Genomic DNA, 25,481 nt, shown 5'->3' with positions numbered 1-25,481 from the left:
AGGAACTGTTGCTCGTTACAGACAGGGCTGGAAAGTCAACCAGTCCTGGAACAAGAGCAAGCAGGCCAGAAAACCTGCTTCTTCCCCTAAGACAGCATGAAGAGAGGGCCCCCTATCCGGAAACGGATCTAGTGGGGGGCAGACTATCTCTCTTCGCCCAGGCTTGGGCAAGAGATGTCCAGGATCCCTGGGCGTTGGAAATCATATCTCAGGGATACCTTCTGGACTTCAAAGCTTCTCCTCCACAAGGGAGATTTCATCTTTCAAGGTTATCAGCAAACCAAATAAAGAAAGAGGCGTTTCTACGCTGTGTACAAGACCTCTTATTAATGGGGGTGATCCACCCAGTTCCGCGGACGGAACAAGGGCAAGGATTTTACTCAAATCTGTTTGTGGTCCCCAAGAAAGAGGGAACCTTCAGACCAATCTTGGACCTAAAAATCTTAAACAAATTCCTAAGAGTTCCATCATTCAAAATGGAAACTATTCGAACCATCCTACCCATGATCCAAGAGGGTCAATACATGACCACAGTGGACTTAAAGGATGCCTACCTTCACATACCGATTCACAAAGATCACTATCGGTACCTAAGATTTGCCTTCCTAGACAGGCATTACCAGTTTGTAGCTCTTCCCTTCGGGTTAGCTACGGCCCCGAGAATTTTTACAAAGGTTCTGGGCTCACTTCTGGCGGTGCTAAGACCGCGAGGCATAGCGGTGGCTCCGTACCTAGACAACATTCTGATACAAGCGTCAAGTTTTCAAATTGCCAAGTCTCATACAGAGATAGTTCTGGCATTTCTGAGGTTGCATGGGTGGAAGGTGAACGTGGAAAAGAGTTCTCTATTACCACTCACAAGGGTTCCCTTCCTAGGGACTCTTATAGATTCTGTAGAGATGAAAATTTACCTGACGGAGTCCAGGTTATTAAAACTTCTAAATGCTTGCTTCATTCCATTCCACGCCCGTCAGTAGCTCAGTGCATGGAAGTAATCGGCTTAATGGTAGCGGCAATGGACATAGTGCCATTTGCGCGCCTGCATCTCAGACCGCTGCAATTATGCATGCTAAGTCAGTGGAATGGGGATTACTCAGATTTGTCCCCTCTACTAAATCTGGATCAAGAGACCAGAGATTCTCTTCTCTGGTGGTTTTCTCGGGTCCATCTGTCCAAAGGGATGACCTTTCGCAGGCCAGATTGGACGATTGTAACAACAGATGCCAGCCTACTAGGTTGGGGCGCAGTCTGGAACTCCCTGAAGGCTCAGGGATCGTGGACTCAGGAGGAAAAACTCCTCCCAATAAATATTCTGGAATTAAGAGCAATATTCAATGCTCTTCTAGCTTGGCCTCAGTTAGCAACAATGAGGTTCATCAGATTTCAGTCGGACAACATCACGACTGTGGCTTACATCAACCATCAAGGGGGAACCAGGAGTTCCCTAGCGATGTTAGAAGTCTGAAAGATAATTCGCTGGGCAGAGTCTCACTCTTGCCACCTGTCAGCGATCTACATCCCAGGCGTGGAGAACTGGGAGGCGGATTTTCTAAGTCGCCAGACTTTTCATCCGGGGGAGTGGGAACTCCATCCGGAGGTCTTCGCTCAACTGATTCATCGTTGGGGCAAACCAGATCTGGATCTCATGGCCTCTCGCCAGAACGCCAAGCTTCCTTGTTACGGACCCGGGAGCGGTGCTGATAGATGCTCTGACAGCCCCTTGGGTCTTCAACATGGCTTATGTGTTTCCACCATTTCTGATGCTGCCTCGACTGATTGCCAAGATCAAACAGGAGAGAGCATCGGTGATTTTGATAGCGCCTGCATGGCCACTCAGGACTTGGTATGCAGACCTAGTGGGCATGTCGTCCTGCCCACCATGGTCTCTGCCTCTGAGGCAGGACCTTCTAATTCAGGGTCCTTTCAACCATCCAAATCTAATTTCTCTGAGGCTGACTGCATGGAGATTGAATGCTTGATTCTATCTAAGCGTGGCTTCTCAGAGTCGGTTATTGATACCTTAATACAGGCTCGGAAACCTGTTACCAGAAAAATTTACCATAAGATATGGCGTAAATATTTATATTGGTGTGAATCCAAGAGTTACTCATGGAGTAAGGTTAGGATTCCTAGGATATTGTCTTTCCTACAAGAGGGTTTAGAAAAGGGCTTATCTGGTAGTTCGTTAAAGGGACAGATTTCGGCTCTGTCTATTCTTCTACACAAACGTCTGGCAGAAGTTCCAGACGTTCAGGCCTTTTGTCAGGCTTTGGCCAGGATTAAGCCTGTGTTTAAAACTGTTGCTCCGCCGTGGAGCTTAAACTTAGTTCTTAACGTTCTGCAAGGTGTCCCATTTGAACCCCTTCATTCCATTGATATCAAGCTTTTATCTTGGAAAGTTCTGTTTTTGATGGCTATTTCCTCGGCTCGAAGAGTCTCTGAGTTATCTGCCCTACATTGTGATTCTCCTTATCTAATTTTTCATTCAGACAAGGTAGTTCTGCGTACTAAACCTGGGTTCTTACCCAAGGTAGTTTCTAACAGGAATATCAATCAAGAGATTGTTGTTCCATCTTTGTGTCCTAACCCTTCTTCAAAGAAGGAACGACTTTTGCATAATCTGGACGTAGTCCGTGCCCTGAAGTTCTATTTGCAGGCAACGAAAGATTTTCGGCAAACTTCTTCCCTGTTTGTCGTGTACTCTGGACAGAGGAAAGGTCAAAAGGCTTCGGCTTCCTCTCTCTCCTTTTGGCTTCGTAGCATAATACGTTTAGCCTATGAGACTGCTGGACAGCAGCCTCCTGAAAGGATTACAGCTCATTCCACTAGAGCTGTGGCTTCCACCTGGGCCTTTAAGAATGAGGCCTCTGTTGAACAGATTTGCAAGGCTGCAACTTGGTCTTCACTTCACACTTTTTCGAAATTTTACAAATTTGACACTTTTGCTATTTTTGGGAGAAAGGTTCTTCAGGCAGTGGTTCCTTCCGTTTAAAGTTCCTGCCTTGTCCCTCCCTTCATCCGTGTACTTTAGCTTTGGTATTGGTATCCAATAAGTAATGGATGACCCGTGGACTGACTACACTTAACAAGAGAAAACATAATTTATGCTTACCTGATAAATTTATTTCTCTTGTAGTGTAGTCAGTCCACGGCCCGCCCTGTCTTTAAGGCAGATCTAAATTTTAATTAAACTCCAGTCACCACTGCACCCTATGGTTCCTCCTTTCTCGTCTTGTTTCGGTCGAATGACTGGATATGACATGTGAGGGGAGGAGCTATGTAGCAGCTCTGCTTGGGTGATCCTCTTGCAACTTCCTGTTGGGAAGGAGATATAATCCCATAAGTAATGGATGACCCGTGGACTGACTACACTACAAGAGAAATAAATTTATCAGGTAAGCATAAATTATGTTTTTATGCCATCACTGTTAGCCTGCACCAATACGGCTGATTACATGAATATATAGATTTGGGGTGTGCTACATCTAGAATAGGTCTGTGGTATTACTGTTATAGTGATGTATAATTATTGCAGAGTTTTAGGGACGGAGGTAATTCTCTCTAAGGTTGGTTTAATATGTTTCATATATCTTTATATATTGTTTAACTCCCCTAGATGTTTTGGGCTAAGTTTTATTGAGGCAATGCATTAACGCATGTCTAGGCCCTTGGAGGAAAATCTAATTTGACCAAAGAGGTACCTCTCTATATCTGAGAATTGTGTTAGCCCTTTCCAACACACGCCCTATTTAGAGGCCCTAGCACCATACCAGACACTGTCTTGACCTTTTTACCTATTTAACCAGTTAAAATCTGCCTATTCTAGCGCAGAGCCATATAATTTATACCCTCTATACATGTTGCTGCCGGCATCGGTAATCTGTCATCACTATATAACATGTTGCTACTGCCCTCCCAAGCCATTATCTACTTGATAGTGAACCCCTTACAGTTAATTATGGGCTAGTGTGTATTTTCACACCAAATAGTGCTTGCTAACCTCATTGTACGCATAACTTTTACCGTTTACAACCATGTGTACTGCTTAGCCCTAATGATAGTCTCGTAGTGCCCTTTTCAGAGTTTCCCATAATCCTTGCTCACACCAGTATTCTTCATGTATTTGTTAATATTAATCACTCAGGTCCAACGGTGGCCATTGTAAATACTAACTATCCTCCTCTAGTTTCTATGAATCTTCTTAGGCCCAAAAGAGGCTTACTGTGCCAAGAGTGGAATTTACTATAGAAATATATAAAATGGAGGGTTTTTTTTTTTAATGCCCAGTATCTATAACACTGTGTGGAGGATTTGATTATGCTATGGGTTAATGTAAACCTACTATTATTGACTTTGTTTCTTGTCAACTTTGTGTATGGTTCTTTATACATGTTGTTTACAATTCATAACCTCAATAAAAATTTTATTTAAAAAAAAAAAAAAAGATGATTAAATAAACAATGCCCAGTGTGAGATGGATCAGATAAAACATGTTCAACTCTTTTATTCATCCTTAAAAAGTAAATGTCCTTAAGAGAAAAAAAAAAAAAAATTATAAGCATGTGCTGAGTTTATGCTTTTGTATATGAAGTATATGTAACCATATTTAACGACCTAAAATGTAATTATGATGGAATCCTTTGTCAAATGTAAATTATACACTGTAAAATTTAATAAAAACTTTTGTTCATTAAAAAAAAAAAAAAAATGGCGCCAAGTACATCAAAGACGCCCATAGCGATTACTTTGCAGGACATGGCGGCAATCATGGATAATACCCTGTCAGCGGTATTAGCCAGACTGCCTGAATTCAGAGGAAAGCGCGATAGCTCTGGGGTTAGACGTAATACAGAGCGCGCAGATGTTTTAAGGCCCATGTCTGATACTGTGTCACAATATGCAGAAGCTGATGAAGAGCTTCAGTCTGTGGGTGACGTCTCTGACTCGGGGAAACCTGATTCAAATATGTCTACTTTTAAATTTAAGCTTGAGAACCTCCGGGTGTTGCTTGGAGAGGTTTTAGCTGCTCTGAATGACTGTGTCACAATTGCAGTGCCAGAGAAATTGTGTAGACTGGATAAATACTACGCGGTGCCGGTGTGTACTGACGTTTTTCCAATACCTAAAAGGTTTACAGAAATTATTACTAAGGAGTGGGACAGACCCGGTGTGCCGTTTCCCCCCTCTTCTATTTTTAGAAAAATGTTTCCAATAGACGCCACCACACGGGACTTATGGCAGATGGTTCCTAAGGTGGAGGGAGCAGTTTCTACTTTAGCAAAGCGTACCACTATCCCTGTCGAGGACAGTTGTGCTTTTTCAGATCCAATGGATAAAAAATTAGAAGGTTACCTTAAGAAAATGTTTATTCAACAAGGTTTTATCCTGCAGCCCCTTGCATGCATTGCGCCTGTCACTGCTGCTGCGGCGTTTTGGTTTGAGTCTCTGGAAGAGAGCTTTCAGACAGCTACTCCATTGACTGAAATACTTGACAAGCTTAAAACACTTAAGCTAGCTAATTCTTTTGTTTCTGATGCCATTGTTCATTTGACTAAACTAACGGCTAAGAATTCTGGATTTGCCATCCAGGCGCGTAGGGTGCTATGGCTTAAATCTTGGTCAGCTGACGTGACTTCCAAGTCTAAATTACTTAACATTCCCTTCAAGGGGCAGACCCTATTCGGGCCTGGTTTGAAGGAAATTATTGCTGACATTACTGGAGGTAAGGGTCATACCCTTCCTCAGGACAGTGCCAAATCAAGGGCCAAACAGTCTAATTTTCGTGCCTTTCGAAACTTCAAGGCAGGTGCAGCATCAACTTCCTCTGCTACAAAACAAGAGGGAACTTTTTTGCGCAATCCAAGCCGGCCTGGAAATCTAACCAGGCCTGGAGCAAAGGCAAGCAGGCCAGAAAGCCTGCTGCTGCCTCTAAGACAGCATGAAGGAACTGCCCCCTATCTGGCAACGGATCTAGTAGGGGGCAGACTTTCTCTCTTCGCCCAGGCGTGGGCAAGAGATGTTCAGGATCCCTGGGCGTTGGAGATCATATCTCAGGGATATCTTCTGGACTTCAAAGCTTCCCCCCCACAAGGGAGATTTCACCTTTCGAGATTATCTGTAAACCAGATAAAGAAAGAGGCATTCTTACGCTGTGTGCAAGACCTCCTAATAATGGGAGTGATCCATCCAGTTCCACAGATGGAACAAGGACAGGGATTTTATTCAAATCTGTTTGTGGTTCCCAAAAAAGAGGGAACCTTCAGACCAATTTTGGATCTAAAGATCTTAAACAAATTCCTCAGTTCCATCGTTCAAAATGGAAACTATTTGGACAATCCTACCTATGATCCAGTAGGGTCAGTACATGACCACAGTGGATTTGAAGGATGCTTACCTTCACATACCGATTCACAAAGATCATCATCGGTTCCTAGGGTTTGCCTTTCTAGACAGGCATTACCAGTTTGTGGCTCTTCCCTTCGGGTTAGCTACAGCCCCAAGAATTTTTACAAAGGTTCTGGGGTCTCTTCTGGCGGTCCTAAGACCACGGGACATAGCAGTGGCCCCTTATCTAGACGACATCCTGATACAGGCGTCAAACTTCCAAATTGCCAAATCTCATACGGACATAGTGTTGGCATTTCTGAGGTCGCATGGGTGGAAAGTGAACGAGGGAAAGAGTTCTCTATCACCTCTCACAAGGGTTTCCTTCCTAGGAACTCTGATAGATTCTGTAGAAATGAAAATTTACCTGACTGAGTCCAGGTTATCAAAGCTTCTAAATTCCTGCCGTGTTCTTCACTACATTCCGCGCCCTTCGGTGGCTCAGTGCATGGAAGTGATCGGCTTAATGGTAACGGCGATGGACATAGTTCCATTTGCGCGCCTACATCTCAGACCGCTGCAAATATGCATGCTCAGTCAGTGGAATGGGGATTACACAGATTTGTCCCCTCTGCTAAATCTGGATCAAGAGACCAGAGATTCTCTTGTCTGGTGGCTATCTCGGGTCCATCTGTCCAAAGGTATGACCTTTCGCAGGCCAGATTGGACAATTGTAACAACAGATGCCAGCCTTCTAGGTTGGGGTGCAGTCTGGAATTCCCTGAAGGCTCAGGGATCGTGGACTCAGGAGGAGAAACTCCTCCCAATAAATATTCTGGAGTTAAGAGCAATATTCAATGCTCTTCTAGCTTGGCCTTAGCAACCCTGAGGTTCATCAGATTTCAGTCGGACAACATCACGACTGTGGCTTACATCAACCATCAAGGGGGGACCAGGAGCTCCCTAGCGATGTTAGAAGTCTCCAAGATAATTCGCTGGGCAGAGACTCACTCTTGCCATCTATCAGCGATCCATATCCCAGGTGTAGAGAACTGGGAGGCGGATTTTCTAAGTCGTCAGACTTTTCATCCGGGGGAGTGGCTTCATCGTTGGGGCACACCAGAATTGGATCTCATGGCGTCTCGCCAGAACGCCAAGCTTCCTTGTTACGGATCCAGGTCCAGGGACCCAGAAGCGACGCTGATAGATGCTCTAGCAGCACCATGGTTCTTCAACCTGGCTTATGTGTTTCCACCGTTTCCTCTGCTCCCTCAACTGATTGCCAAAAAAACAAAAACAGGAGAGAGCATCGGTGATCTTGATCGCGCCTGCGTGGCCACGCAGGACCTGGTATGCAGACCTGGTGGACATGTCATCCTTTCCACCTTGGCCTCTGCCTCTGAGACAAGACCTTCTACTACAAGGTCCTTTCAATCATCCAAATCTAATTTCTCTGAGACTGACTGCCTGGAGATTGAACGCTTGATTTTATCAAGGCGTGGCTTCTCCGAGTCAGTCATTGATACCTTAATACAGGCACGAAAGCCTGTAACCAGGAAAATCTACCATAAGATATGGCGCAAATATCTTCATTGGTGTGAATCCAAGAATTACTCATGGAGTAAGGTTAGGATTCCTAGGATATTGTCCTTTCTCCAAGAGGGTTTGGATAAAGGATTATCAGCTAGTTCTTTAAAGGGACAGATTTCTGCTCTGTCTATCCTTTTGCACAAGTGTCTGGCAGAGGTTCCAGACGTCCAGGCATTTTGTCAGGCTTTGGCTAGAATTAAGCCTGTGTTTAAACCTGTTGCTCCTCCATGGAGCTTAAACTTGGTTCTTAAGGTTCTTCAAGGAGTTCCGTTTGAACCCCTTCATTCCATTGATATCATACTTTTATCTTGGAAAGTTCTGTTTTTGATGGCTATTTCCTCGGCTCATAGAGTCTTTGAGTTATCAGCTTTACAATGTGATTCTCCTTATCTGATTTTTCATACAGATAAAGTAGTTCTGCGTACAAAACCTGGGTTTTTACCTAAGGTAGTTTCCAACAAGAATATCAATCAAGAGATTGTTGTTCCATCATTATGTCCTAATCCTTCTTCAAAGAAGGAACGTCTTTTACATAATTTGGACGTAGTCCGTGCTTTAAAGTTTTACTTACAAGCGACTAAAGATTTTCGTCAAACATCTTCCCTGTTTGTTGTTTACTCTGGACAGAGGAGAGGTCAAAAGGCTTCGGCAACCTCTCTTTCTTTTTGGCTTCGGAGCGTAATACGCTTAGCCTATGAGACTGCTGGACAGCAGCCCCCTGAAAGGATTACAGCTCATTCTACTAGAGCTGTGGCTTCCACCTGGGCCTTTAAAAATTAGGCTTCTGTTGAACAGATTTGCAAAGCGGCGACTTGGTCTTCGCTTCATACCTTTTCAAAATTTTACAAATTTGATACTTTTGCTTCTTCGGAGGTTATTTTTGGGAGAAAGGTTCTACAGGCAGTGGTCGCTTGCGTTTAAGTACCTGCCTTGTCCCTCCCTTCATCCGTGTACTTTAGCTTTGGTATTGGTATCCCACAAGTAATGGATGATCCGTGGACTAGATACACCTAACAAGAGAAAACATAATTTATGCTTACCTGATAAATTTATTTCTCTTGTGGTGTATCCAGTCCATGGCCCACCCTGTCCTTTTAAGGCAGGTCTAAATTTTAAACTACAGTCACCACTGCACCCTATGGTTTCTCCTTTCTCTGCTAGTTTCGGTCGAATGACTGGATATGGCAGTTAGGGGAGGGGCTATATAGCAGCTCTGCTGTGGGTGATCCTCTTGCAACTTTCTGTTGGGAAGGAGAATATCCCACAAGTAATGGATGATCCGTGGACTGGATACACCACAAGAGAAATAAATTTATCAGGTAAGCATAAATTATGTTTTTACAAGCAAAAATAGATGATACTGTGTGGATCTAATTTTTTTTTATCTGCCTGATGAGGATTTCTCTTGGAAAACAAATTTCCTAGACTTTTACTTACCAGCATTGTCTATTTCTGGAGCAGTAGGTTCAGAAAGTTATCTGCATGCCCAAGAGCCAACTCACCCCATAGTGCCAGGTGGTATTGTAGATGAGGTCTGATTGGTCTGGGTACTGGTCTAAACAGCAAATGTATATAACTATACTTAAATGCTATTAAAATAGAAATGCAAAAAAACAGTATGCTAGATTGACACGTGACCATTTTAACATAATGACAAAAGCAGACCTGCTAACAGTTTAAAAAAAAAAAAAATCATGTTCGCTAAAACATACTATTTGTAATAGACCCATTGTTGATAATAGCGCTCTGACATTATTGTGTTATATGTATTTACTTTATATGTATTTCTCATATATTTATAAATACAATTTAAAAAAAAAAAAAAGTTTAGAAAAGCAGCTTACAGTACAAAAAAAATAAAAAATTCATGCTGTGCAGAAATTTGTATATTGGTTGAGAGCACGGACAGCTTTAATTGGCCATCCCTTCCTTTAATTTATAGTTAAGCCTTTCTAGAATTAATTTATAGCTATGCCTTTTAATAACAATACAAATAATTTCTATCTTAATATGAGGAGAGTTCACGGCTTTATTCCTTACTTGTGGGAATACAGAACCTGGCCACCAGGAGGAGGCAAAGACACCCCAGCCAAAGGCTTAAATACCTCCCCCACTCCCCTAATCCCCCAGTCAATCTTTGCCTTTCGTCACAGGAGAAGTGTCTGAAGATTCGGAGTAGTCTCTTATGGAGGGTAGTACTCTTCGGTATGGGACTGGAGTTTTAAGTAGTCTTGTCAGCCTCTCAGTGAAAGCATTGCCAAATTTTAGGGTCTAGAGATGCAGGGAGAGTCATATTAACAGCTCCTAAGCAATCAGTGTTGACAAGTTTCACTACCTGCTTATTTCACTCAAGTCCATGTCAGGTGCAATGCTACAAGATTGTCAAACTTGAGAGGCTGGGTGTCTGTTCCACGGCAGAGATTCCGGTAAGATTGTTTTTTTATCTCATATGATAACGTAAAGAAGACAGGGTCACAGGGTGACTCCTTTATCTGTATGGAATCAAGGGTTAATACCTATGGAAGGAGGTTATTGAACAGAGGGGATTTATACATAACTTGCTTTATTATGTTTTATGCTGCGATATGTGTGAGCTGAGGCTCAGGCAGATGTGGAACATTTAGGTTTTACTTTAGTTTTTGAGATAACTGCGCGGCCTGTTATTTTTGGTGCGTTTCTCTCCGGGATCAGGGGCGGTCTTGCATGGCATTCCATGTGACCGGGTGTGGTCTCATTGACTTCCTCTTTCCTGACCGTGCAGTTTATTATTATTATTATTATTATCGGTTATTTGTAGAGCGCCAACAGATTCCGCAGCGGTTTACAGGAGAAGAAGCAATTTCTCTGTGGGGCCTGGGTCATAGGAGGTGGTGAGTGCCCCGGCCATTGGGGGTATAAAGGTGCCATTTATCTTGTTCTATTGTCCATCTTAAAAGCGCAAGCTATGGAGGACTCTGATGCATTAGAGGGTACTTCCTATTTTCCTAAATCTAATACCTATTTTTATTGTGAGGAGGCTACGGTATACCCGTCTGTTCAATTATGTTCCACATGCCTCGATAAGGTAGTTATATCTAAAAAGACAAAGATGTTTAGTACCACTGAGCCGTCCATCTCTCAGGGGTCTCCATCCTGTGAGGTGTGTTCCCTGCAATCATTTCCTATTACCGCCATACTTTTCTGAACAGTTACAAACGGTAGTGTCTGCGGCCTTCAGTGCTTTACCTCACCCTGCTAAGCGCAAGCGAAAGTTCGAATATTGCTATCCTTCCCAGTGGTCATCTACCAATTTGTTGGATTTATCTGATACTAGATTATCCACTGATGAAGATAGTTCAGAGGAGGCTCTTTCTGGGTCAGAATCTGCTGCCTTTAAACCTCCGGCTGCGGAGAAACCAGACTTTAGATTTAGGATCGAGTACTTACGATTTCTGTTAAAGGAAGTGTTGGCTATATTAGAGGTTTCGGAACCTAAATTACCAGAGGAACCTTCTATTTTTTAAGCTTGAAAAGGTTTATGAGGACAGGGTGGTGCCACAGACTTTCCTGTTTCCTGTAAAGATGGCAAATATTATTAAGAACGAATGGGAGAGACTTGGATCTTCTTTTTCCCCTTCTTTTTTTAAGAAATTGTTCCCCCATTCCAGACTCTCAATAAGAGTTGTGGGGGTCTGTCCCTAAGGTGGATGGAACTATCTCCACGCTTGCTAAGCGCACCAATATCCCGCTTGAGGATAGTTAGTCATGTAAGGAGCCCATGTATAAGAAGCTAGAAACTCTATTAAGAAAAATGTTCCAGCACACGGGGTACTTGTTTCAGCCTGCAGCGGCAGTTGCTGTGGTTGCTGGAGCTTCTACCTATTAGTGTGACTCTCTATCGGAGATGATCGAGGTGGAAACTCCCCTCGACGAGATCCAGTAAAGAATGAAGTCTTGGTCTGCGGACATAACTTCAAAATCTAGATTGCTTTCCCTTTCATTTAAGGGGAAGATTCTTTTCGGTCCAGGCCTGGACTCTATCATATCCACGGTCACTGGGTGCAAGGGTGCCTTTCTACAGGGTATGAACAATAAACCTAAAGTACAAGGTCCTAATTTTCATCCCTTTCATTCAGACAAATTCCAACGCCAGCAGCCCTCCGCGAAGCCTGATCAGTCCAAGGGAACTTGGAAGCCATCTCAATCTTGGAATAAATCCAAGCAGAACAAGAAGCCCGCCAAAACAAAGTCGGCATTAAGAAGCGGCCCAGATCCGGCGTTGGATCGTGTTGGGGGTCCACTATCACTCTTTGTGGAGGCTTGGTTGGGGGACGTGCAAGACCCTTGGGTTCTAGAGGTTATCGCTCAGGGTTACAGGATAGGTTTCAAATTTCATGCACCCAGGGGCAGATTCCTCTTATCAAACCTGTCTTCAAGACCGGAAAAACAAGAAGCTTTTCTAGGGTGCGTGAGGGATCTCTCCTCCCTTGGAGTAATTGTGCCAGTACCTCTATCAGAGAGATGTCTAGGGTACTACTCAAACCTTTTTGTGGTCCCAAAGAAGGAGGGTACGTTTCACCCGATTCTAGACGTAAAGTGCCTAAACAAGTTTCTGTCAGTCCCATCGTTCAAGATGGAGACGATAAGGTCTATTCTGCCCTTAGTTTAAGAGGGACAGTTCATGACTATGATAGACTTAAAGGATGCTTTCCTACATGTGCCAATACACAAGGATCACTTCAAGTTCTTAAGTTTCACTTTTCTGGACCAGCACTTCCAGTTTATGGCTCTTCCTTTTGGTCTGGCTACTGCTCAGTGGTGAGGTCCAGAGGTATTGCAGTAGTGCCATACTTGGACGACATCCTGGTCCAAGCTCCGTCCTGCCGGCTAGCAGAAGACCATTCAAGAGCTCTTCTTCTTCAATCTCATGGATGGAAGATAAACTTAGGAGAGAGTTCTCTGGTTCCCAGTACCAGGGTGGGATTCCTGGGCACGATAATGGTTTCCATATCCATGAGGATATTCCTTAAAGACCAGAGACGTTGTAAAATTACTTCCACTTGTCTTGCCCTCCAGATCTCCTCAGGGCCAACCTGTGGCCCGGTATATGGTAATTGGGCTCATGGTGTCCAGCATAGATATCATTCCATTCGCCAGGTTCCATCTCAGACCTCTTCAGCTGTGCATGCTGAGGCAATGGAACGGCGACCACTCGGATTTGGCTCAACAGATTTTGCTGGACAACCGGTCGAGATAATCGCTCTCTTGGTGGCCCTGTCCAGATCGCCTGTCCCAAAGGACGTCCTTCTTGAGACCATCCTGGGAGATTGTGACTACGGACGCAAACCTCTCAGGATGGGGAGCCGTTTGGGGTGCCAGAAAGGCACAGGGCCGGTGGACTCGAGAGGAATCTCTTCTCACGATCAACATTTTGGAACTTCGAGCGATCTTCAACGCTCTGAAGGCTTGGCCTCTTCTGGGTTCGTCCCAGTTTATCAAATTCCAATCGGACAACATTACCTCGGTGGCTTACATCAACCATCAGGGGGGGAACGAGGAGCTTCCTAGCAATGAGGGAAGTATCTCAGATTCTGGAATGGGTGGAGGCCCACAACTGCTCGCTGTCAGTGATCCACATTCCGGGTGTGGACAACTGGGAAGCGGATTTCCTCAGCAGACAATCCTTTCATCAGGGGGAATGGTCTCTCCATCCCAAGGTGTTTGCAGAGATTTTTCAACAGATAGGGGACGCCGGAGATAGATCTCATGGTGTCCCGACTCATTTCCCAGCTACCCAGATACGGGTCGCGGTCCAGGGATCCACAGGCAGAGCTGATAGATGCATTAGCAGTGCCTTGGAGGTTTAAACTAGTTTACATTTTTCCACCGTTACCAATTCTACCTCTGGTAGTGGCCCGCATCAAGCAGGAGCAAGCTTCGGCGATTCTAATTGCTCCATCGTGGCTGTGAAGGATGTGATTTGCGGACCTGGTGGGGATGTCCTCATCTCCTCCATCGAGGTTACCTTGTCGCAGAGATCTGCTGGAACAGGCACCCTTTGTTCATCAGAATTTAGATTATCTGAGGTTGACTGCGTGGAGATTGAACGCTTAGTCCTAGCCAAGAGAGGTTTTTCTTAGAGAGTGATTAATACTCTCATTGAAGCTAGAAAGCTGGTCACTTGTCGCATCTATCATAAGGTGTGGAGGAACTACTTATTCTGGTGGATTCCCCTGGCATAAGGTCAAGGTGTCCAGGATTCCTTTCTTTCTCCAAGATGGTTTGGAGAAGGGACTTTCCGCTAGTTCCTTGGAGGGACAGATTTCGGCTCTGTGTTATTACACAAGGGGCTCGCTGAGCTTCCTGATATGCAGTCTTTTGTTCAGGCTCTGTCTAGAATAAGGCTTGTGCTTAGACATTCCACTCCTCCTTGGAGTTTAAATCTGGTTCTTAAGGTTTTGAAGAGGGCTCCGTTTGAGCCCATGCATTCAGTTGACATTAAGTTACTGTCTTGGAAAGTTCTTTTTCTACTGGCTATTTCTTCCGCACGCAGTCTCAGAGATGGCGGCCTTGCAATGTGAGCCTCTTTACCTAGTTTTTCATGCTGACAAGGCTGTCCTTCGCACTAGGCTGGGTTTTCTCCCTAAGGTTGTGTCTGGTCGCAACATCATTCAGGAGATTGTGGTTTCTTTCTTGTGTCCTAATCCTCCTCCTTCGAAGGAATGATTACTTCGTCATCTGGATGTGGTTCAGGCTTTGAAATTCTATCTTCAGGCCATGAAAGATTTTAGACAGACATCGGCATTGTTTGTTGTCTATTCTGGGAAGCACAAAGGGCAGAAGGCTTCTTCCACTTCCCTATCTTTTTGGTTGAGGAGCATTATTCGCTTTGCATATGAAAAAGTGGGACATAAATCTCCTTAGAGGATTATGGCTCATTCAACTAGAGCTGTGGCTTCATCTTGGGCCTTTAAGAATGAGGCCTCTATGGAGCAGTTTTGTAGGGCAGCAACCTGCTCCTCCTTACATACTTTTTCAAAGTTTTACAAATTTGACGTTTTTGCTTCGGCAGCTTTTGGTAAAAAGGTTTTGCAGGCTGTGATGCGCTCAGAATAGGGTCCGCCTCTTTTACCCTCCCGTTTTCATTCAGTGTCCTCTAGAGCTTTGGTATATGTTTGCCACAAGTAAGGAATGAAGCGTGGACTCTCCTCATATTAAGATGGAAAACAGAAATTATGCTTACCTGATATTTTCCTTTCCATCTGTATGAGGAGAGTCCACGGCCCCCGCCCATTTTCTCCGTTAGGCAGACCAAAATTTTTTGTTCTTCTGGCACCATTTATTTTTTAATTTCAAAGTATAGAACAGATACATTTAGGTGCCATAGGTGGTGACAGGTTCCAGGCTTTAAGTAAAAAAGAAGTATTTTGAAAACATACTTTGAAAACTGGATCACCTTTGGGGATTATTAAAATAAGTGACATAAAACTGTTTATAGATCATAGTTAACATGCTTTCTTGACAGCTGATATTTAATTATATTTTATTTTTCCTTGTAGTCATCAATTACATTATGACAACTATTGTCTTCTATTTATTTGGGTATCTATTTAACCAAGAAAGTTCCTTTTTTCTAAGCCACGGAGTCTTTTCACATGTTCTAGTTTTATATTTTCATACTACAGTTGCATTTATCTTGTATACATTTATAATACAAACTAAACTGTGATATTTCCAAGTTAAATTTGATTAATAACATACTATACCCATTCATTACAATCCAAGATATAGTTAAAACATCTTAAATGAATTTCTGAACTTGGATGTATATTTTGCACAACACTACTTGCTAGGTATATATTTCATATTTTTACATTTGTGTTTATTCCTTATTGTAAATATATGAGTGATATTGCTTTAATATGTATTTTGATTTGGGGACGGTGGTAATTTCCATTTTGGTTGTAATTATATACACCGGACCACATACGTTCTGATTGGTCCAAATATATACCTCCTTCTGCAATTTAATACCTGTTGACACACCTGTGCTCTAGCTCTGATGAAGTGCCCTTGAGGCAGGATACGCGTTAGCTGTTTGTATGTCTGCTTGCTGTGCCTTTTGAAAACTTTTAAATGGATATCAAAATAAAGTGGACATTTTAAATGGTATCGATCTCTCCCCCATTCATTGGAACCAGGAATTGCACATTTTTTTGCTGGCACCATTTATACCCTGATATTTCTCCTACTGTTCCTTGTTCCCTTGGCAGAATGACTGGGGGATGAGGGGAGTGGGGGAGGTATTTAAGCCTTTGGCTGGGGTGTCTTTACCTACTCCTGGTGGCCAGGTTCTGTATTCACACAAGTAAGGAATGAAGCTGTGGACTCTCCTCATACAGATGGAAAGGAAATTATCAGGTAAGCATAATGTATGTTTTTACTGTTGGTACTATGACAGCACGACATGAAGTGTTAGCTATGACCCCAGCCAGTATTGTTGCTAATCTCAGTTGGATGATCGTAGTGAAAGATGATGGATCAAGTTGGTTTTGATATTTATATTGTGAAAATACTTACCCATAGTGTGATCTGGATAATCCAGATATGTGTAACTCAACAGCTCTATACAATATATCAAAATAGGGTACTTGATAACAAGCTAATATTAGCTGCAGAACTTATCAAAGTTTTCTAGGGAATTAGTTAGATGATCAAATTGTCACTAAAATTAAGAAAAAAAATTTCTCCAACATTGGTGTGTCCGGTCCACGGCGTCATCCTTACTTGTGGGATATTCTCTTCCCCAACAGGAAATGGCAAAGAGTCCCAGCAAAGCTGGTCACATGATCCCTCCTAGGCTCCGCCCACCCCAGTCATTCTCTTTGCCGTTGCACAGGCAACATCTCCACGGAGATGGTTAAGAGTTTTTTGGTGTTTAAATGTAGTTTTTATTCTTCTATCAAGTGTTTGTTATTTTAAAATAGTGCTGGTATGTACTATTTACTCTGAAACAGAAAAGGATGAAGATTTCTGTTTGTAAGAGGAAGATGATTTTAGCAGACAGTAACTAAAATTGATTGCTGTTTCCACATAGGACTGTTGAGATGAAGTAACTTCAGTTGGGGGAAACAGTTAGCAGACTTTTCTGCTTAAGGTATGACTAGCCATATTTCTAACAAGACTGTGTAATGCTGGAAGGCTGTCATTTCCCCTCATGGGGACCGGTAAGCCATTTTCTTAGTCAAAAACAAACAGAATAAAGGGCTTATTATGGGCTAAAAAACTGGTAGACATTTTTATGGGCTAAATCGATTGCTTTATTTGTGCATATTATTCAAATTTAGGCTAACAATTGACATTTATAATCTTGGGGAACGTTTATAAAACGGCAGGCACTGTATTGGACACCTTTTTCAGTCAGGGGGCCTTTCTAGTCATAGACTGAGCCTCATTTTCGCGCCATTAATGCGCAGTTGTTTTTTGAGAGCAGGGCATGCAGATGCATGTGTGAGGATCTAAGAATCTCTGAAAAAGCTTTTAGAAGGCGTCATTTGGTATTGTATTCCCCTCAGGGCTTGGTTGGGTCTTAGCAAAGACTGTATCTGGGACTGTATAGGGGTTAAATTGAAAAACGGCTCCGGTTCCGTTATTTTAAGGGTTAAAGCTCTGAAATTTGGTGTGCAATACTTTTAAGGCCTTAAGACACCGTGGTGAAAATTTGGTAATTTTTGAACAATTCCTTCATACTTTTTCACATATTCAGTAATAAAGTGTTTTCTGTTTGAAATTTAAAGTGACAGTAACGGTTTTATTTTAAAACGTTTTTTGTGCATTGTTGACAATTTTAAGCCTTTTTAACATGTCTGTACCTTCAGATAAGCTATGTTCTATATGTATGAAAGCTAATGTGTCTCCCCATTTAAATTTATGTGATAATTGTGCCATAGCGTCCAAGCAAAGTAAGGACAGTACTGCCACAAATAATGATATTGCCCAAGATGATTCCTCAAATGAGGGGAGTAAACATGATACTACATCATCTCCTACTGTGTCTACACCAGTTTTGCCCATGCAGGAGGCCCCTAGTGCATCTAGTGCGCCAATACTTATTACCATGCAACAATTAACGGCTGTAATGGATAACTCCATAGTTATCAGAGAAAGCGCGATTGCTCTGTTTTAAACACTGAAGAGCAAGAGGACGCTGATGATAACTGTTCTGACATACCCTCACACCAATCTGAAGGGGCCATGAGGGAGGTTTTGTCTGAGGGAGAAATTTCAGATTCAGGAAAAATTTCTCATCAAGCTGAACCTGATGTTGTGACATTTAAATTTAAATTAGAACATCTCCGCGCACTGCTTAAGGAGTTGTTATCTACTCTGGATGATTGTGACAATTTGGTCATTCCAGAGAAATTATGCAAGATGGACAGGTTCCTAGAGGTTCCGGTGCTCCCCGACGCTTTCCCTATACCCAAGCGGGTGGCGGACATAGTAAATAAAGAGTGGGAAAAGCCTGGCATACCTTTTGTTCCTCCCCCTATATTTAAGAAATTATTTCCTATGGTCGACCCCAGAAAGGACTTATGGCAGACAGTCCCCAAGGTCGAGGGGGCAGTTTCTACTCTAAACAAACGCACTACTATTCCTATCGAAGATAGTTGTGCTTTCAAAGATCCTATGGATAAAAAAATTGGAAGGTTTGCTTAAAAAGATTTTTGTACAGCAAGGCTACCTTCTACAACCAATTTCATGCATTGTTCCTGTCACTACGGCAGCGTGGTTCTGGTTCGAGGAACTAGAAAAGTCGCTCAGTAGAGAAACTCCATATGAGGAGGTTATGGACAGAGTTCACGCACTTAAATTGGCTAACTCTTTTATTTTAGATGCCGCTTTGCAATTAGCAAAATTAGCGGCGAAAAATTCAGGGTTTGCTATTGTGGCGCGCAGAGCGCTTTGGCTAAAGTCTTGGTCAGCGGATGTGTCATCCAAGACAAAATTACTTAACATTCCTTTCAAAGGTAAAACTTTATTTGGACCTGATTTGAAAGAGATTATTTCAGACATCACTGGGGGAAAGGGCCACGCCCTTCCACAGGATAGGTCTTTTAAGGCTAAAAATAAGCCTAATTTTCGTCCTTTTCGCAGAAATGGACCAGCCTCTAATTCTGCATCCTCTAAGCAAGAGGGTAATGCCTCACAACCCAAACCAGCCTGGAAACCAATGCAAGGCTGGAACAAGGGTAAGCAGGCCAAGAAGCCTGCCACTGCTAACAAGACAGCATGAAGGAGTAGCCCCCGATCCGGGACCGGATCTGGTGGGGGGCAGACTCTCTCTCTTTGCTCAGGCTTGGGCAAGAGATGTTCAGGATCCTTGGGCGCTAGAAATAGTTTCTCAAGGTTATCTCCTGGAATTCAAGGAACTACCCCCAAGGGGAAGGTTCCACAAGTCTCACTTATCCTCAAACCAAATAAAGAGACAGGCATTCTTACATTGTGTAGAAGACCTGTTAAAGATGGGAGTGATACACCCAGTTCCAATAAAGGAACAAGGAATGGGAACGTTCAGACCAATTTTGGATTTGAACATCCTAAACAAATTTCTCAGGGTACCATCGTTCAAAATGGAAACTATTCGAACGATTCTACACACCATCCAGGAAAGTCAATTTATGACTACCGTGGATCTAAAGGATGCTTACCTACATATCCCTATCCACAAGGAACATCATCAGTTCCTAAGGTTCGCTTTTCTGGACAAACATTACCAGTTTGTGGCTCTTCCATTCGGATTAGCCACTGCTCCAAGGATTTTCACAAAGGTGCTAGGGTCCCTTCTAGCGGTTCTAAGACCAAGGGGCATTGCAGTAGTACCTTACTTGGACGACATTCTAATACAAGTGTCGTCCCTGTCAAAGGCAAAGGCTCATACGGACATCGTTCTAGCCTTTCTCACATCTCACGGATGGAAGGTGAACAAAGAAAAGAGTTCTCTGTCCCCGTCAACAAGAGTTCCCTTCTTGGGAACAATAATAGATTCCTTAGAAATGAGGATTTTTCTGACAGAGGTCAGAAAATCAAAACTTCTAAGCTCTTGTCAAGTGCTTCATTCTGTTCCTCGTCCTTCCATAGCGCAGTGCATGGAAGTAATAGGATTGATGGTTGCAACAATGGACATAGTTCCTTTTGCACGAATTCATCTAAGACCATTACAACTGTGCATGCTCAAACAGTGGAATGGGGATTATACAGACTTGTCTCCAATGATTCAAGTAGATCAAAAGACCAGAGATTCACTCCGTTGGTGGCTGACCCTGGACCATCTGTCCCAGGGAATGAGCTTCCGCAGGCCAGAGTGGGTCATTGTCACGACCGACGCCAGTCTAGTGGGCTGGGGAGCGGTCTGGGAATCCCTGAAAGCTCAGGGTCTATGGTCTCGGGAAGAGTCTCTTCTCCCGATAATCATTCTGGAACTGAGAGCGATATTCAATGCTCTCAGAGCTTGGCCTCAACTAGCAAAGGCCAAATTCATAAGGTTCCAATCAGACAACATGACGACTGTTGCTTATATCAATCATCAAGGGGGAACAAAGAGTTCCCTGGCGATGAAAGAAGTGACCAAAATAATTCAATGGGCGGAGGATCACTCCTGCCACTTGTCTGCGATCCACATCCCAGGAGTGGAAAATTGGGAAGCGGATTTTCTGAGTCGTCAGACATTTCATCCGGGGGAGTGGGAACTCCATCCGGAAATCTTTGCCCAAATAACTCAATTATGGGGCATTCCAGACATGGATCTGATGGCGTCTCGTCAGAACTTCAAGGTTCCTTGCTACGGGTCCAGATCCAGGGATCCCAAGGCGACTCTAGTAGATGCACTAGTAGCACCTTGGGCTTTCAACCTAGCTTACGTATTCCCACCGTTTCCTCTCATTCCCAGGCTGGTAGCCAGGATCAATCAGGAGAGGGCCTCGGTGATCTTGATAGCTCCTGCGTGGCCACGCAGGACTTGGTATGCAGACCTGGTGAATATGTCATCGGCTCCACCATGGAAGCTACCTTTGAGACAGGACCTTCTTGTTCAAGGTCCATTCGAACACCCAAATCTGGTCTCCCTCCAACTGACGGCTTGGAGATTGAACGCTTGATTCTATCAAAGCGTGGGTTTTCAGATTCGGTGATAGATACTCTGGTTCAGGCCAGAAAACCTGTAACTAGAAAAATTTACCATAAAATATGGAAAAAATATATCTGTTGGTGTGAATCCAAAGGATTCCCATGGAATAAGATAAAAATTCCTAAGATTCTCTCCTTTCTTCAAGAAGGTTTGGAGAAAGGATTATCTGCAAGTTCTCTAAAGGGACAGATCTCTGCTTTATCTGTCTTACTACACAAAAGACTGGCAGCTGTGCCAGATGTTCAAGCATTTGTTCAGGCTCTGGTTAGGATCAAGCCTGTTTACAGACTTTTGAACCCTTACATTCCATAGATATTAAGTTACTATCTTGGAAAGTTTTGTTTTTGGTTGCAATTTCTTCTGCTAGAAGAGTTTCAGAGTTATCTGCTCTGCAGTGTTCTCCTCCTTATCTGGTGTTCCATGCAGATAAGGTGGTTTTGCGTACTAAGCCTGGTTTTCTTCCTAAAGTTGTTTCTAACAAAAATATTAACCAGGAGATAGTTGTACCTTCTTTGTGTCCGAATCCAGTTTCAAAGAAGGAACGTTTGTTACACAATTTGGACGTTGTCCGTGCTCTAAAGTTCTATTTAGAGGCTACTAAAGATTTCAGACAAACATCTTCCTTGTTTGTTGTTTATTCTGGTAAAAGGAGAGGTCAAAAAGCGACTTCTACCTCTCTTTCCTTTTGGCTTAAAAGCATCATCCGATTGGCTTATGAGACTGCTGGACGGCAGCCTCCTGAAAGAATCACAGCTCACTCCACTAGGGCTGTGGCTTCCACATGGGCCTTCAAGAACGAGGCTTCTGTTGACCAGATATGTAAGGCAGCGACTTGGTCTTCACTGCACACTTTTGCCAAATTTTACAAATTTGATACTTTTGCTTCTTCGGAGGCTATTTTTGGGAGAGAGGTTTTGCAAGCTGTGGTTCCTTCCGTTTAGGTGACCTGATTTGCTCCCTCCCTTCATCCGTGTCCTAAAGCTTTGGTATTGGTTCCCACAAGTAAGGATGACGCCGTGGACCGGACACACCAATGTTGGAGAAAACAGAATTTATGCTTACCTGATAAATTACTTTCTCCAACGGTGTGTCCGGTCCACGGCCCGCCCTGGTTTTTTAATCAGGTCTGATGAATTATTTTCTCTAACTACAGTCACCACGGTATCATATGGTTTCTCCTATATATATTTCCTCCTGTCCGTCGGTCGAATGACTGGGGTGGGCGGAGCCTAGGAGGGATCATGTGACCAGCTTTGCTGGGACTCTTTGCCATTTCCTGTTGGGGAAGAGAATATCCCACAAGTAAGGATGACGCCGTGGACCGGACACACCGTTGGAGAAAGTAATTTATCAGGTAAGCATAAATTCTGTTTTTTCCCCTTAAAATACTATTGTTTAAGTAGATATTACGTCTAGTAGATCCCTCTTACACTTACCAGTAGTCATTCCAATATCATGAACTGAATGGAAAATTGCAAAATGAATTTATTCCAGGAGTTCAAATCTATATTGCCCACAATTTCTCGAATTTCTCCTCCTCCTCAGGGGAGGTTTTGGTGCCCTGTTTCCTCTTTATGACCCTTAAAGACTAATATAAAAACATAAGGATTAAATTTTTGTTTTACGGAGGATCCACCTTTATTGAACCACCATTTACTTTAGCAATCTTTGGTGACTTTTTTAATGAAACCCCGGATTGCACCTCCAACCAACCAGTCACTTACCTCTTCAATATAGTATACGTCAGCCCAAAAATACAGTGCACATAATAGAAGGTTCAACTGCAAAATGCAACTTTACTAAAATCCACATCATTATATTAAGGCTTTCTAAATTGTTTTTGGGGTTAGGACTAGGTTACAAATGAGTTTGTATATTTTAAGCCTATTACTTTTTATGATAGAACGACTTATGTGCCAATCAAGTATGGATATTCTAGGTCTTCTTATATTATCAAAGTGAGACCTTCTAAGAGGTGGAGGTGTCATTGTCATAGGGCACCTGATATATCCAGTTTATTCTTATAGACTAATCAATAATACTCTTGTGTTATGCGTTATAAATATATCAGTATGCAGAGTTTATTGAGATACATCAAAAGAATACGTCCCCTGAGGCTTGATAAACTTTCCTTCTTTTCTCTGTCCTCCAAGGTCACTGATAGGCTGAGTGAGGAGAGGAAGAGTCTCTCTGAAGTCATCAGACAAGAATTTGCAGACAGACTTGTAGAGACTGAAGAGGAGAACCGTCGTTTGAAGACAGAAGCATCAGAAGCAAGAGCAAGACATCGTCTAGAGCTTGAAAGGATTAATCGTGAGAAGGAGGAAGAGTTGGAGGAAGTGCACAAAAGGTGAACACTTTGTCTAAACCAGTTGATCCTAATATTGTTTTGGGAAAGCTTTTACATAATTTTAAAAATTAGGTGACACCCATTATTTAAAATGTTAACCTTAACACCACAAGATTCCATTAATGTAATAAAATCAACTAAGGGTTGCAACACCCAAAGGTATTCCAACACTAGGCATGTGCAAATCCAGATCTTGGGGTGTTGCACTTTCATAAGATGAAATCTGGCTCAGAAAATAGCAAAAATAGCATATTCGGCTCTCATTTGCTACCAAAATAGATGAATGCACATGCCTACCCAACAACATGGTTTTGAATAATGTTGTTGTTGTTGTTTTTTTTTGTAAACCAGTTTATTGAAGACTTTTAATAATTTAAAATATTGCAATGAAATTATAAAAATATGCAACTGGTCAAATTTGTTGTTGCTTTATTTTTAAGCTGATAGAATTAATGGAAAATACCATAACACAATACAATACGATTTAGAGGTAAACCATGTCAAGTTGTAATATAGAAGGATACACAAATTTAAAAAGATCATACATTACATATGTCATTTAGTTTTCATCTGCCACGCCACTTACAGAGGCACAGAATCTTTCCTTAACCCCTTAATGACCGCAGCACTTTTCCATTTTCTGTCCGTTTGGGACCAAGGCTATTTTTACATTTCTGCAGTCTTTGTGTTTAGCTGTAATTTTCCTCTTACTCATTTACTGTACCCACACATATTATATACCGTTTTTCTCGCCATTAAGTGGACTTTTTAAAGATACCATTATTTTCATCATATCTTATAATTTACTATAAAAAAAATTATATAATATGAGGAGAAAATGGAAAAAAACACACTTTTTCAAACTTTGACCCCCAAAATCTGTTACACATCTACAACCACCAAAAAACACCCATACTAAATAGTTTCTAAATTTTGTCCTGAGTTTAGAAATACCCAATGTTTACATGTTCTTCGCTTTTTTTGTAAGTTATAAGGCAATAAATACAAGCAAGCAGCAATAAATACAAGCAAACCCCTTTTTTTCAAAATTAGCGCTAGTTACATTGGGACACTGATATCTTTCAGGAATCCCTGAAAATCCCTTAACATGTATATATATTTTTTTTAGAAGACACCCCAAAGTATTGATCTAGGCCCATTTTGGTATATTTCATGCCACCATTTCACCGCCAAATGCAATCAAATAAAGAAAATCGTTCACTTTTTCACAATTTTTTTGACAAACTTTAGGTTTCTCACTGAAATTATTTACAAACAACTTGTGCAATTATGGCATAAATGGTTGTAAATTATTCTCTGAGATCCCCTTTGTTCAGAAATAGCAGACATGTATGGCTTTTGTTGTTGCTTTTTGGTAATTAGAAGGACGCTAAATGCCACTGCGCACCACAAGTGTATTATGCCCAGCAGTGAAGGGGTTAATTAGGGAGCATGTAGGGAGCTTCTAGGGTTAATTTTAGCTTTAGTGTAGTGTAGTAGACAACCCAAAGTATTGATCTAGGCCCATTTTGGTATATTTCATGCCACCATTTCACCGCCAGATGCGATCAAATTAAAAAAAAACGTTAAATTTTTCACAATTTTAGGTTTCTCACTGAAATCATTTACAAGCAGCTTGTGCAATTATGTCACAAATGGTTGTAAATGCTTCTCTGGGATCCCCTTTGTTCAGAAATAGCAGACATATATGACTTTGGCGTTGCTTTTTGGTAATTAGAAGGCCGCTAAATGCCGCTGCACATCACACGTGTATTATGTCTAGCAGTGAAGGGGTTAATTAGGTAGCTTGTAGGGAGCTTGCAGGGTTAATTTTAGCTTTAGTGTAGAGATCAGCCTCCCACCTGACACATCACACCCCCTGATCCCTCCCAAACAGCTCCCTTCCCTCCCCCACCCCACAATTTTCCCCGCCATCTTAAGTACTGGCAGAATGTCTGCCAGTACAAAAATAAAGGGAATCTTTGTTTTTTTTAAAAAAAAATTGTATAGCATTTTTACATATGCTGCTGTTTAGGATCCCCCTTAGCCCCCAAC

At 42.4% G+C, this 25,481-nt stretch overlaps 1 protein-coding gene across 3 annotated transcripts in view; it reads left to right on the top strand.

Moving 5' to 3' along the window:
• Positions 1-25,481, top strand: part of CEP131 (centrosomal protein 131) — a 245,043-nt gene that overhangs the window by 215,109 nt on the left and 4,453 nt on the right. For all 3 annotated transcript variants that reach the window (XM_053706713.1, XM_053706721.1, XM_053706704.1), the window contains one exon: positions 23,230-23,426. In XM_053706713.1, coding sequence (XP_053562688.1) covers positions 23,230-23,426 — 197 coding nt within the window. The remainder of the gene's footprint in view (positions 1-23,229; positions 23,427-25,481) is intronic.

This window comes from Bombina bombina, chromosome 1, assembly GCF_027579735.1.
Source record: "Bombina bombina isolate aBomBom1 chromosome 1, aBomBom1.pri, whole genome shotgun sequence".
Lineage (NCBI taxonomy): Eukaryota > Metazoa > Chordata > Amphibia > Anura > Bombinatoridae > Bombina > Bombina bombina.
Note: the sequence above shows the minus strand (reverse complement) of the source record. Positions and strands in the feature narration are given on the sequence as shown.